Source organism: Cyprinus carpio, chromosome A19, assembly GCF_018340385.1.
Source record: "Cyprinus carpio isolate SPL01 chromosome A19, ASM1834038v1, whole genome shotgun sequence".
Classification (NCBI taxonomy): domain Eukaryota; kingdom Metazoa; phylum Chordata; class Actinopteri; order Cypriniformes; family Cyprinidae; genus Cyprinus; species Cyprinus carpio.
The window spans coordinates 4,624,520-4,636,743 of NC_056590.1; the positions used below are offsets into that span (position 1 = coordinate 4,624,520).

The 12,224-nt window shown below is 39.5% G+C and overlaps 1 protein-coding gene across 1 annotated transcript; it reads left to right on the forward strand.

Moving 5' to 3' along the window:
* The first annotated feature begins 954 nt into the window (after nt 1-954).
* Nucleotides 955-9,133, forward strand: LOC109056519 (UTP18 small subunit processome component). Its single transcript, XM_042776121.1, has 14 exons — nt 955-1,299; nt 1,817-1,920; nt 2,116-2,211; nt 2,286-2,353; nt 2,429-2,526; nt 2,687-2,794; nt 3,722-3,737; nt 4,367-4,543; nt 4,657-4,757; nt 5,217-5,307; nt 5,662-5,785; nt 7,964-8,138; nt 8,667-8,809; nt 9,032-9,133. The coding sequence occupies exons 1-14, from the start codon at nt 1,093-1,095 to the stop codon at nt 9,054-9,056; spliced, it is 1,533 nt and encodes a 510-aa protein (XP_042632055.1). The 5' UTR covers nt 955-1,092; the 3' UTR covers nt 9,057-9,133.
* The last annotated feature ends 3,091 nt before the right edge of the window (nt 9,134-12,224 follow it).

Below are 12,224 nucleotides of genomic sequence, written 5' to 3' on the forward strand. Positions count from 1 at the left end.
CAGTATACCGTCCCTCAGCCTTTCAACTTCTTTTTGCCCCCAAACAAAGAACGAAAATGCCTTTAGACCCGCCCTGAGTGACTGTCATGAGTCCAGCATTGTTTCACCGCCAGAGCAGATGTAGACAAGAATGACTCCTGAGTGACTGAGGTGTTCTTCTGTTGTTGGATGTAATAATGAACACAACAGTCGTCATTTACTCCTGACATCTGAAGACGCAGTGCATTACATTTGTTTTTGAAGAGAATGCGCCCCCGATCTACATAAATGTGTCTATGTTCGCACGAATCATTTGTGATCCAGCTTCACCTACAGAAGAAGTGAGTATAAGGTTTTTTAATGAATCTTTGCAAATCACCTTTCATAATAACGTGCTAATTAGCAAATTTCACGATGAATGCGGCTAAAGTACACAGTCCCTCAGAGAGCGGCTTGGAAGAGAGGGGCGGGGTCAGCAGAGCTCATTAACATTTAAAGGAACATGCTACAAAACTACGTGCCCTGAAAAGAGCTGGGCATCCGATGACCCCTTAAAGGGATCAAAAATATTCAAGCACCATTAAGTTTTTTTTCTTTTTTTACTTATTTTATTTTACATTTTATTATTTTACCTATTTACCTGTTTTTTTTTTAGTAAACAAAAAGGTTCTATCTCCTAAGGAGTATGGAAGCCAAAAATATGTATCAAGAGTTCAAATGCAAAATCCAAAAATAGCATTCTTAAAAGGCTCCCAAGTTTAGGTGCAGTAATGGTTCCTGCCTTTATATATATATATATATATATATAGTAAAGACAAATCGCCAAGGATTCACAATTCCAAGTAATCCCCACCAACCCAAATTATATATACAACACATCACACTCCACCTCTTCAGACTACCAAAATGTCATCGCTTCACACTCCGCCTCGGTAGGGGGCGGAAATGCAGCATGAGCTGGTTTAGCAGCCGCCATCACAGAACAAGAAGAAGCAGCAGTTCCGCTCACATGTCTCATGGAGAGTTTACAGTGAACTCATGTTAGCTTAGAGCCGAATCTGTCGCACTAACAGGGAAAGTACGTTAGTGCTATTTATTTTACCAGTGGTCATAATGGATTCGTCCGAATCTTCCGCTAGAAAACAAAGAAAGACTCCGAAGAGGCCGCTGAGCGAGGATGCGAGCGCGGCGGAGGAGCGTGTGAAGCAGAAGAAGCACGCGGCGCTGTGCGCGACGCTCGGCGGGGAGGACGCGTCCGTCAGGCTGCTGGAGGAGCTGGTGTTCGGCGCGGAGGAGCAGCTGAGCGAGCGTCTGGCGCAGGTGCCTCAAACTCACAATGTGCTGCTTATGAGTAGTTAGAGAGGTTAGGTATCAGGGATCTGAAATATCCTCATACAGAGTTAGGCATTAATATGTGCATTATGAGTAACGTTACTAATAAACAGCGAATGTGCTAGTAATACGCATGCTAATAAATAACTAGTTAACGCTACATTTCTTTTTAGGAGCACAGTTAAATATTTTTTCATTCTGATCATTCAGATTTTTGTTTTATCCTGTGTAATGGTAGTTTTTCTAACCTTTTAAATGTATGTCAAATTCAAAGTGTGTGTATATATATATATATATATAATGAAATAAATGCAATCATAAATAATAAGTCTGTTTTGCTGATACGGCGTGGTCAGTGTGTTTTGTGCACACAGCAGATGCTGGCGCTGCAGAGCCTGTGGTAATAGTGAGAAGTGTTAGCTAAAGCTGTGATAACACCTGACCGATCAGGGACAGGTGTGTTCTCGTCACACACTGGGCTGAGCTTGTGTGTGTGTTTCAGCAGGACAGCAGTGTGTTGCTGGAGGATGACAGCGGCTCCGAGAGCCCGGCGCGGCCCGTCGTCAGGAGCGCTGTGTGGGAGGATGAGGACGATGAGCTGGACGAAGAGTGAGGCACAGCAGCGTATTCTCAGAGACTCAAGCAGCTCCTGGAGTTCAGCTGCAGCTCATGAGGAGTGTGTGTGACTGGAGTCGGAGCTGAACTCTGCAGGACTGCTCTTATCTGCTCTCACAGCTGACAGTATGCTTCAGCTTCATTATCAGGTGGTTCAGTTTGCTGATTGATTTAATTTTGTTTTTCAAGGGTTGACATGACACATCGGTTTCGCAGAGACTTTAAAAAGAGTGCAGCAGAGAATAAAATGACCAAACAGAGGCTACAGCAGCGCTTAAAGGAGCAGTAAGTCAAAATAAACAGGTTTGTTTAACAGAAGAAAGCACTGGGAAGGAAACTCTGTCTGATTTGTTCGACAGGTTTCAGAAAGCCATGGGCGGCACACCCAACTGGGCAGAAGTGACCGCGAAGAGGAGTCAGAAGAAAGGTAGTTGCTTGATGGAGGTTTATTGAGGGATGTGTTTTGGTTGTCCTGTGAGATGTTCATGTTCCTGTTTCTCAGAAGCTGGGACTGAAGATGAGGATGAAGGTGAAGAGCTGATGCGCAGGACTGGGGACTTCATCGGCTCGTCTGACAGTCTGCCGAAGGGCATCATTAAGGTAGTGTTCCCAGAGAAGACCTGCTGCCGTCCGTTCACTGCTGCTCTGCTGTATAATAATGAATAACACACACCATCACTGATCATTATTAGAGGTCATTTCTGTCAGACCGATGAGGGGTCATTAGTGTTGAGTTGTTCTGCTGGTGTTTGTTTGGCAGATGAAGAAATGCTTGAATGCGAACAGTGAGAGTCCCTGCGGTGATCAGCTGAGCTCAGTGCAGTTTCACCCGTCCGCACAGATCGTGATGACCGCAGGCCTGGGTCCTGTTTACATGAGTTCTAACTCACGCCCATATCATAACATCACACAAAAACACCAAAATTAAAGCAGAGGAAGTCATTTTCAGCAGCCGATAGGAATGTCACGTAAATAGCTGTTTAACGTAGGCCTATATCTTTACATCCTTGAAGAATATCAAGAAAAATACTGTTTAGGCTTGTGATTAAAAAAAAAAAAAAACTAATCTCACAACAGTAAAAGGTGCTTAATGTATTTAACGATATCAGTAATGCACAAGCATGCATGGGGATAGGAAATATACAGTGATGAATAAAAAATGAGTAGAGCGGATTCACATAACTTTATTATATGCTGAATTTCTGTTTTATCAAAAATCGTTGTATGAACTTCTAACAAGCTTTTATAAACAGGTGTAAATGCAAAAATGATAGAAGGCCAAACATTTATGAAGCTACTAAATGTGTGTGTGTGTGTGTGTGTGTATATATATATATATATATATATATATATATATATATATATATATAAGCTAAACAGTACTCATTACAGGAACATAGAAACTGCTATAACTCGGTTTGACTGATTTATTTGATCAAAGTAATTCCAAACATCGTGAGGCAGATGACACTCTGTGATCAAATACAATCATCAGTTGAACTCGCTCCACAGCGCCACCCAGTGCATGCAGTTATTACTGACGGATAGTTTGCTGCTCAAGGTTCATCAAGGATTCCCTGCATTTACGACCAGCAAAGCAGCACGTAGCAAAATTCAAATAGTGTTTTCTTTTTAAATATAATATTTTTGGAATAATAATACCAGATCGAATATTTTACTATTTGTGCGCTCCCCAGTCTATGTCTCCATATAAACACATGTAGACGTACAGTCACGTATACACGCGTGTTATCTGTCGTGCTTGTCAGTCTGTATCTGTTACTCGTTCACACAGCAGCTGAGTGTGTTCCATAACAAAGCATTTGCAAAAAATCGAATACGATTTTCATGCACGTCTCTTCAGTAAAGACGCTCCTGTAAAGGGCTGGACAATATATCGAACGATATGACCATGTGCATCTCGTCAGTAAAGCCGGTTCCATGATTAGCGGTAAATCCCCATCACCTGCTTTCAAATGGAGCTGCAGTTTCCACACAGAGCCGTAGTTCACTGAGAAGCTACGCTATATCGAGTTCATTATTGAAGATGAATCGCCTTTGATAATGAACTCGATATAGCGTAGCTTCTCAGTGAACTACGGCTCTGTGTATTAACTGCAGTTCTCCATTTGAAAGCAGGTGATGGGGATTTACCGCTAATCATTAGAACCGGCTTTACTGACGAGATGGATGCACATGCTCAGAGACTATAGAAATGTACATAATATAATTTAAAATATAACATACAGTTAGCTGTGTGTGTGCAGCTGTGTGGGGTCTTAAAGGCGAGTGAAGTCTCAAACAATATACAAACGAACATCATAACATATAAAAATTTACAAACGAATGTCAGTACAGATCAGACTTTACTTGATGTAAGGTCAAAATCTGTTGAGAATGACCTTCACTCCATAAATAACCCTTACTGGTTCTCCTCAACAGGTGGATGGCAAGAGCAACCCAAAGATCCAGACCATCCATCTGGAGAACTATCCCGTGAATAAGGCTTTGTTCAGTGCTGATGGGGAGCATATAGTGGCGACTGGACTGAGGAACAAGCTCTTCTACATCTATGACATGATGGAAGGCAAAGTTATCCCTGTGTGTGGTGTCCGAGGTGAGATCTGCAGCAGCTCATGGCTTCATCTCTGCACTCGGCGTGCTCTTTCTGTTGAATTAGGTATTGTACAGTGTGCTGACTGACGTGATGACGTGTGAATGCTTTGCTAGGTCTGAATGAGCAGAGGGTGTCGGACTTTCAGGTTTCTCCAGATGGGAAGTATCTTCTCCTCTCGGGGTCTTCAGGATATCTCCATCTCATGACCACGAAGGTGCAGTATCTGCTCGTGATGTCTGCAGTCATTCAGAAGAGTTCCTGCCTGAGCTGCAGGCATATATGTGCTGTGTTCACTGGTAGACCTTCTTAATCTGCTGCTAAAGCGTTACTTCAGCTACAGTCAGCCTCAAGGTTTTTAATATGCTCCCATCGTAAAGATGTGGTGAAAGTAATCCTGAACGGCTTAATCGAAGTCAAATGAGGAAATACAACCTTTATTGCACTACTGAGGTAGATCTCTGTTTGGATCTGTACAAGTTTGTACAGTACAGCGTAAGGGTAATCTAGTTTTCTTCTTGTGCTGGACACACGGCTGTGAAGTGAGGTCAGAATCAGGTGGTGTATGGTCTGAGAGACGTCAGATCCCTGGAGATCAGAGCTGAAGTGAGAGCGAGTGTAGTACTGTAGTAGTCTGAGCCGGTGCACTCCTCTGAGAATGAAATGTGTTTTCTAGACCAGGGAAGTGATCCGGAGCATGAAGATGAATGGCAGTGTGTGCTCTGCGGCTTTCACCAGCGACAGCAGCAAGATCTTTGCCAACTCCCGTAAGTCAACGCAAACACCCTCCTCACGTCATGATCCTGAAATAAACCCTGACCCTGCCATAGTCTCGTCAGTCCGGAGGACACCTTTCCTGTGACTGATGTGTGAAGCAGCTAATCACAGTTTCCTTTAGGGGTCATGATTAATCGCATCCGAAATAAAAGGTTTTGTGTACATAATATATGTGTGTGTGCTGGGTATATTTATTATGTATATATAAATACACACACATGCATGTATATATATATATATATATATATATGAAAAATACATAATATTTGTATATTTAATATATTTATATATAATATGAACGTATGCCTTCATGTCAGTACTGTGTGTGTGTGTGTGTGTCACAGAGGAAGGGGAGGTGTTCATCTGGGACGTGCAGAGCAGTAAGTGTCTGAAGAAGTTTGCGGATGACGGCTGTGTCAGAGGAACGTCTCTTGCGCTGTCCCGGGACGGCCTGTATCTGGCCTGTGGGTGAGTACATGAGCACACTGTTCGTCTCTCAGCCATTCTCACGTTCTGATGTTCATTCATGCTTATCTGTGCTGTAGCTTGTATTAAACTGGAAGAGACTTGAACTGAAGCGATCGGTCACGCCGTGTGAGTTGTGTGATAATGGACAGGATTTGAAAGTCGAGACTAACAGAAGTGAAGCACAAGCTCTTTGTGATGATTGGGTTGGAGGCGCATTACAAGTAATGTTATTTGAAGGGAAAACAGTGGACCCAGGGTCAAACAGAACCCCTGTTAATGGCGCTGCGTTAATTCATTATTATTGTCTTGTGGACAGCACTAAATTCAACACAAGAAACATTTTCTTCACACTAGACTTGTGCCGGTATTCGATAATGCGATATATCACGGTAATTAATATGCACGATATTGTTATCGTGGGCACTTCTAAATACCATGAATAATTATATATTACAAATTATTCAGAATTCGGAATGCATTTTAAGAATATTTTTCCCATCAACTGCTCAAAATGCACAACACCGCTGTATGCTGCTTGAAAGAAGCTGCTCTGATGTAAACAAGCACGTAAGAGAAGCACATGGAGGAACACGTGAGAGACGCGCTGAATGAAAGCACATTCACTCTCTGACAGCAGATGGCGCTAAAATGCAGCCCTTACCCTGTAAATCCCATAAATAAAGCAGCTGCTACTTTCTAAACCATTTTAAAATAATTTTAAATAGCCATTCAGATTTGTGGATTTGCTATGGTGTTCATCACAGAGCCAAATACTTTAATATTTAGATACGCTATTTACTTTCAAACTGTTTTTTTTTTTAAATCTGGACTACAACATGTCCTAGATATTGTTTGAAAGTGTTTTGATTCTTTATTGTTCATTCACACTTTACATTAGGGCTTCTTTAGTTAACAAAACTGCCAATGAAAAATTCTTCTGAACATTCATTAATCTTAGGTATTCCAATAATTAATAACACATCGTTAAAAATGAAAGTTGCAACTGTGTTATTTAATGAGCTTACATTAACTAAGACTTGTATTTTTTAACAAAGATTAATAACTAATAGCTTTAGCTATGCGATGTCCAATTTATTGATTGAGCACTATATTGTCCATGTATTGCACTATATTTTATGTATTTATATGTAAAATCATTTTCTATTTTTAAACGGTCTTAAATTCTTTTAAAGTCAATTTTTAAATCATTTTCAAAGTTCTTAAATCGCTTGTTTTATTTTTTGAGGTTATTTTTCTTCATGATTTTTTTTTACTTTCTTTTATGTAAAGCACTTTGAATTACCATTGTGCACAAAATGTGCTATATAAAAAAAACTTGCCATGCCTTGAATGTTAATGCATTAACTAAGGTTAACTAATGAGATCTTATTGTAAAGTGATACCTATTGGTCTTTATAGTTCTTTTGCACTTTAATGTGTAAAACTTTTAACTTTATATATTTTTTCTGTATTGCTTTATTGTATTTAAATGTTCAGTTATTTTTGCTATAAGAAAAGAGTTATTTAACCTTTTTTACTGTATTATGACCACTTTTTTGAAACTAAATTTCAATACCGTGATAATACCGTATACTGTGACGAAAGCATTATCAATTAATCGCAACAGGAAAATTTGATACTGACATATCACTGCTTCACACAGGTCTGTCTGACATGCTTTTAAATGACGGGAAATAACTGGCCCTGAACATCTGAGCCTAAACTCTAGCCTACTCGGCTGAAAGTGCAAATACTAGTCACTGAAGAAGAAGAAAGAATGTTAATAATTACCTGAGTAAGAGTAGCTCGAGTAGTGAGTCCCTAGGGACTTTGGATGCAGGATGATGAAGATGTTGATGCTTTGTTTCGTCATTCTCTCTGTGTGTGTGTGTGTGTGTGTGTGTGTGTGGCTCGAACGCTGCATGGACTTTATGAAAGCAGCATGGAAAATATGATTTCAAATACACAGGGTTTCTGGGTGTTTTTAAACAGCAGATGGAGTGTTTGTTTTTAATCATTTTACTTTTCAAAAATCATTAAGAACAAAATAACTGTTGTTTAAAAACACTTGTCTGTGACATACCCCTCAGAAACAGAAGGAAACCTGCACCTGTAGGTTATGAGCGTGTGAAGTGTGTGTTCTGGATCAGTCGTAAGGTGCTTCTGCTTGGTTCGCAGGTCTCAGAGCGGCGTGGTGAACATCTACTCGCAGAAGGACTGTCTGCACACGCTGGAGCCCAGGCCTCTGAAGGCCGTCATGAACCTGGTGACAGCGGCCACCTCTCTGTGCTTCAACAGCACCTCCGAGATCCTGGCCATCGCTTCCAGAGCAGATGATGAGGCCAACCGGCTGGTGTGTCTCAACCCGTGCCTCACATAGCAGTCGTTCTCATTCAGCTGTGTGTGTGTGTGTGTGTGTGTGTGAAACATCATCATATAAACAAAAGTCATTTGTATATAATAGATTTAAATTGGATTATTTCAATAGTTATTTAATACAGAAACGGTCAGAAACAGTACTGTGATTCTTGATGGGTATGAACAGACATCGCTCTCAGGTTACGCCAGCAGCAGTCTGGACGCTTGACATGGATTCATGCTGTTTGTGCAAATTATCATACAACACTCAACATTACTGAGATCACATGATCTGAAGCTGCTGACGCGGGATTGGCTGATTAGTGTGTGTGTGTGTGTATAGATGTATACACAGACAAACCTGTAATGAATTCTGGATGACTGAAAGAGTACATATTTCTGGATTTCAAATACCGTTCTTGTGTTCACTTACTGCTACGTTACACACAGTAATGGGGTAGTTGGGGTTTTTAGTTGCAAAATAATTTAGAAACTTAATTTTATTTTATTTTTTCCTTTTAAGGTCCATCTACCGAGTTTCACAGTGTTCTCCAATTTCCCACGATTCCAAAAGAAGACGATATTTCGAACCCGTTGTCTGGATTTCTCCCCACGGAGTGGATTCTACACTGTGGCCAATAATAAAGGCAATGCTCTGCTCTTCAGGTGAGAGGAAATCACACCCTTATGTTGGTGTCTCATGTTCAGGACTGATCAGTTCATGTCGCTCCTTCAATACCAGACACGCTTCAGTGGAATAAATGAATGACTTTAAACGAATAGAGCTAGAAAACAAGTGAATTGTTATACCTCCTTTATTCTTATGTTTTTGCTATGCTAGTGTTATCCAGATGTTTTCTAAGCATGTGTATTGTTGTTTGTCTCTAGGCTTCTGCATTATACTGACTTCTAGAGATGAAGCACCACATGGCAGACGGCTGATGGGTTCCTCTGATTTCTGTTCAATAAACTTTTGCCACATAACTCTGAGAACCATTGTGCTGTTGTACAAGTGTGCATTTGTTAGTTTGGTCATCTTAATACAGTCTGTCTTTAGCCCTGTTCGCACGGGATCAGTATCACCTGGTGACCTCCAGTCATTGGTAATAATTGTGGAGGTTGTCTGTGATCTTCATCCCGTGTGAATCGGCCATGTCTGTAATTTGTAAAGTAAAAGATCCCCCGTGAATGACCTACCATATTTCACCGAACACTGAGGTCCTGTGATATTAATTTCAAAATCACACAAGGTCCCCAGATAATACTAATCCTGTGCGAACAGGTCTTTTGACACTTGTCCTTGTCTTCAGAAGTGGACCTGCAGTAGAGCTCTTAAAATTACCATTTGGTTTTTGTTCCGTTTAATTGAATAAAACTTTACATATTCTTCCAGAGCAGCTTTACCAAGAACAGCCGCGGTTACCGACAGTGACAGTGGCGAGAAGAGCTCCCTAAGATGTTAGAAAACGATAAGAATAAACCCTAGGAAGTACTGTAGAGATGCGTCTCAAACTGAATACCTTGTCAGGAAAGGCATGGATAATGACTTCAAACTGAATAATAGAAAACAATAGAAAAACTAGAACCTGTAATTTTTTTAATTCTCTTTAACCTTTTATTTAGCAGACAAAGAAAAAAGATCTCTGTTTTCAATTTAATATTTTTGTATTTTTATTACTTTAATATTTGGTCAACTTTATATTTTTGTATTTTGGGAATGAGGCATGGTTACAAGAGTGTCACATCACCTTCTGTTTTAATTACACGTTTCAATCATTTCTGAGCAGAGACTTGTTAAAGTTTTGAAAGTGTATTTAATGCCTAATCTCACATGATTCAGCACTTAAGCTGCTCAGCAGTCCATAATCATCGTTATCTTATTCTCCTCATCATGATAAACCTTACATTTTCAACATGAGACACAACTGAAGCCTCATTTATAAAATGTTGCATAGAAACTCTTACGTATGATCTTATAATGATTTCTCAAATGTGTTTACATGTGATTCCGGGACTGAACTTACCCACCAAAAACACCTCTTTCAGATGTGAAATTTACAGACGTCAAAGTCACAAATGATCTTGAAATTGTTTTCAGCTGAATATTTTCAGATCTCCACCCTGTTAATGTTTCCTAATTAATGCCGTTAACAAATAATAGAGCAACAGTCAACGTGCAAATCCTTTACTTGTGAATGGCGAGCGACAAGAATTGCGTAGATTTTCAGATACCTGCAGCACTCCGACTCTCTGCAACAAGGAAAAATCCGTACACCTGCTTAGACCCTGATTTGGTGATTTTCCATGTCAAAGATAGTTTATAAATGGGAACACTGGCATGCTTTCATGTTCACACACCCTAAGATCACATCTGTGCATATCCATGCTTTATAAATGAGGCTCCTGGACTGCAGGACACATCCACTCTGTCTATGAAACCACGCTTTTGTTGCATGTACAGAATGAGGCCTGACATTCTCTCACTCTAATAATCATAGATTTTCCAGGAAAAGACATAATTTTGATGGCAGCATATGTCAAGACAAGTCACCTTTTATATTTATATAGTGCTTTTAACAATACAGATTGTGTCAAAGCACTTTACAGTATTAAATAGGAAAATACAGGTGCTGGTCATATAATTAGAATATCATCAAAAAGTTTGATTTCACTAATTCCATTCAAAAAGAGAAACTTGTATATTATATTCATTCATTACACACAGACTGATATATTTCAAATGTATATTTCTTTTAATTTTCATGATTATAACTGACAACTAAGGAAAATCCCAAATTCAGTATCTCAGAAAATTAGAATATTACTTAAGACTAGTGTTGTCACGGTACCAAAATTTCAGTATTCGGTAAAGATACCAGTGAAAATCCACGGTTCTCTGTACCAATTTCGGTACCAAAGCAAAACACAAAAATATGCTAATTTAAAAAAAAATTGATCACTAAAAATAAAACCAATGCCATTCTTTATACTTATTTACAATCGTGTTTAACGTTTTTCTACAAGTAATATAATTATGAAAAACAGTAAACAAGTTTCACCCAAATTTTATTTGTCTTTTAATTTATGAAATTTAAACACATTTAATTTTTTGTTAAATAAAGGGGATTTGCTATTAAAATTAAAACATGGAAGAAATATTGTGTGATTTAATTCTTTAAAAAATTAAATTTTATTATTTTTTTCAACAGTAGTAGCAGTTCTACTAAATTTTGAAACATGCAGTGCTCATGTTTATTCAATGAAGTCAAAGCCTTTTGGAAAATCTATTTGTGGCAGTCAGTTTTGATATTGTAATAAATCAATGTGTGGGAAACCCTGGGTTGCTGTGAATACCTTTAAATTGACACTGGTTTTACTCAAATGAAACGGTAAAATGCTTGTGAAGACTCAGAACAGTTCTGGTGATGTTGTTTATGTATTTTTATGTCCTCATTGAGACATTTGATTTGATTAATCGTCACGCGCTTCAGTCTGTGTAGTAAACACACGCACACGTCTCTGCCATTCATTCATTCATTCATTCATTCACACAGAGACGCGCAGAACATTTACAGTTACTGGTCAATATGGAGATTTGATTTGATTAATTTATGCTAACTTTGACAAATCCAGTGACTGTCCATATTAAAATGTAAGTTTCATTTTCATGACTGGATTTTGAGATTCCGTCCGCATTTTCTGCTACGCGGAAATCATAGTGCTGTATGCTACGCCGAAAGGTTGATAGGGCTGTACCACCGGTCAAAGAACCAGGTTTTTTTAGTACCGACTTGACCGAAGTACTCGGTACCAACTGAAAGTCTGAAAAGTATGAGGATGTACATCACTCAATAGTTAGTTGGGGCTCCTTTTGCCTGAATAACTGCAGCAATGCAGCGTGGCATGGAGTCGATCAGTCTGTGGCACTGCTCAGGTGTTATGAGAGCCCAGGTTGCTCTGATAGTGGCCTTCAGCTCTTCTGCATTCTTGGGTCTGGCATATCACATCTTCCTCCTCACAATACCCCATAGATTTTCTATGGGGTTAAGGTCAGGCGAGTTTGCTGGCCAATTAAGAACAG

What these genes read in the sequence shown, in the direction of transcription:
- LOC109056519 (XM_042776121.1), top strand. Translation starts at nt 1,093, where the DNA reads ATGGATTCGTCCGAATCTTCCGCTAGAAAACAAAGAAAGACTCCGAAG. An exon ending in CAGCAGCGCTTAAAGGAGCA is followed by an intron (nt 2,212 to 2,285) that starts GTAAGTCAAAAT and finishes TTTGTTCGACAG; the next exon opens with GTTTCAGAAAGCCATGGGCG. An exon ending in TGCCGAAGGGCATCATTAAG is followed by an intron (nt 2,527 to 2,686) that starts GTAGTGTTCCCA and finishes TTTGTTTGGCAG; the next exon opens with ATGAAGAAATGCTTGAATGC.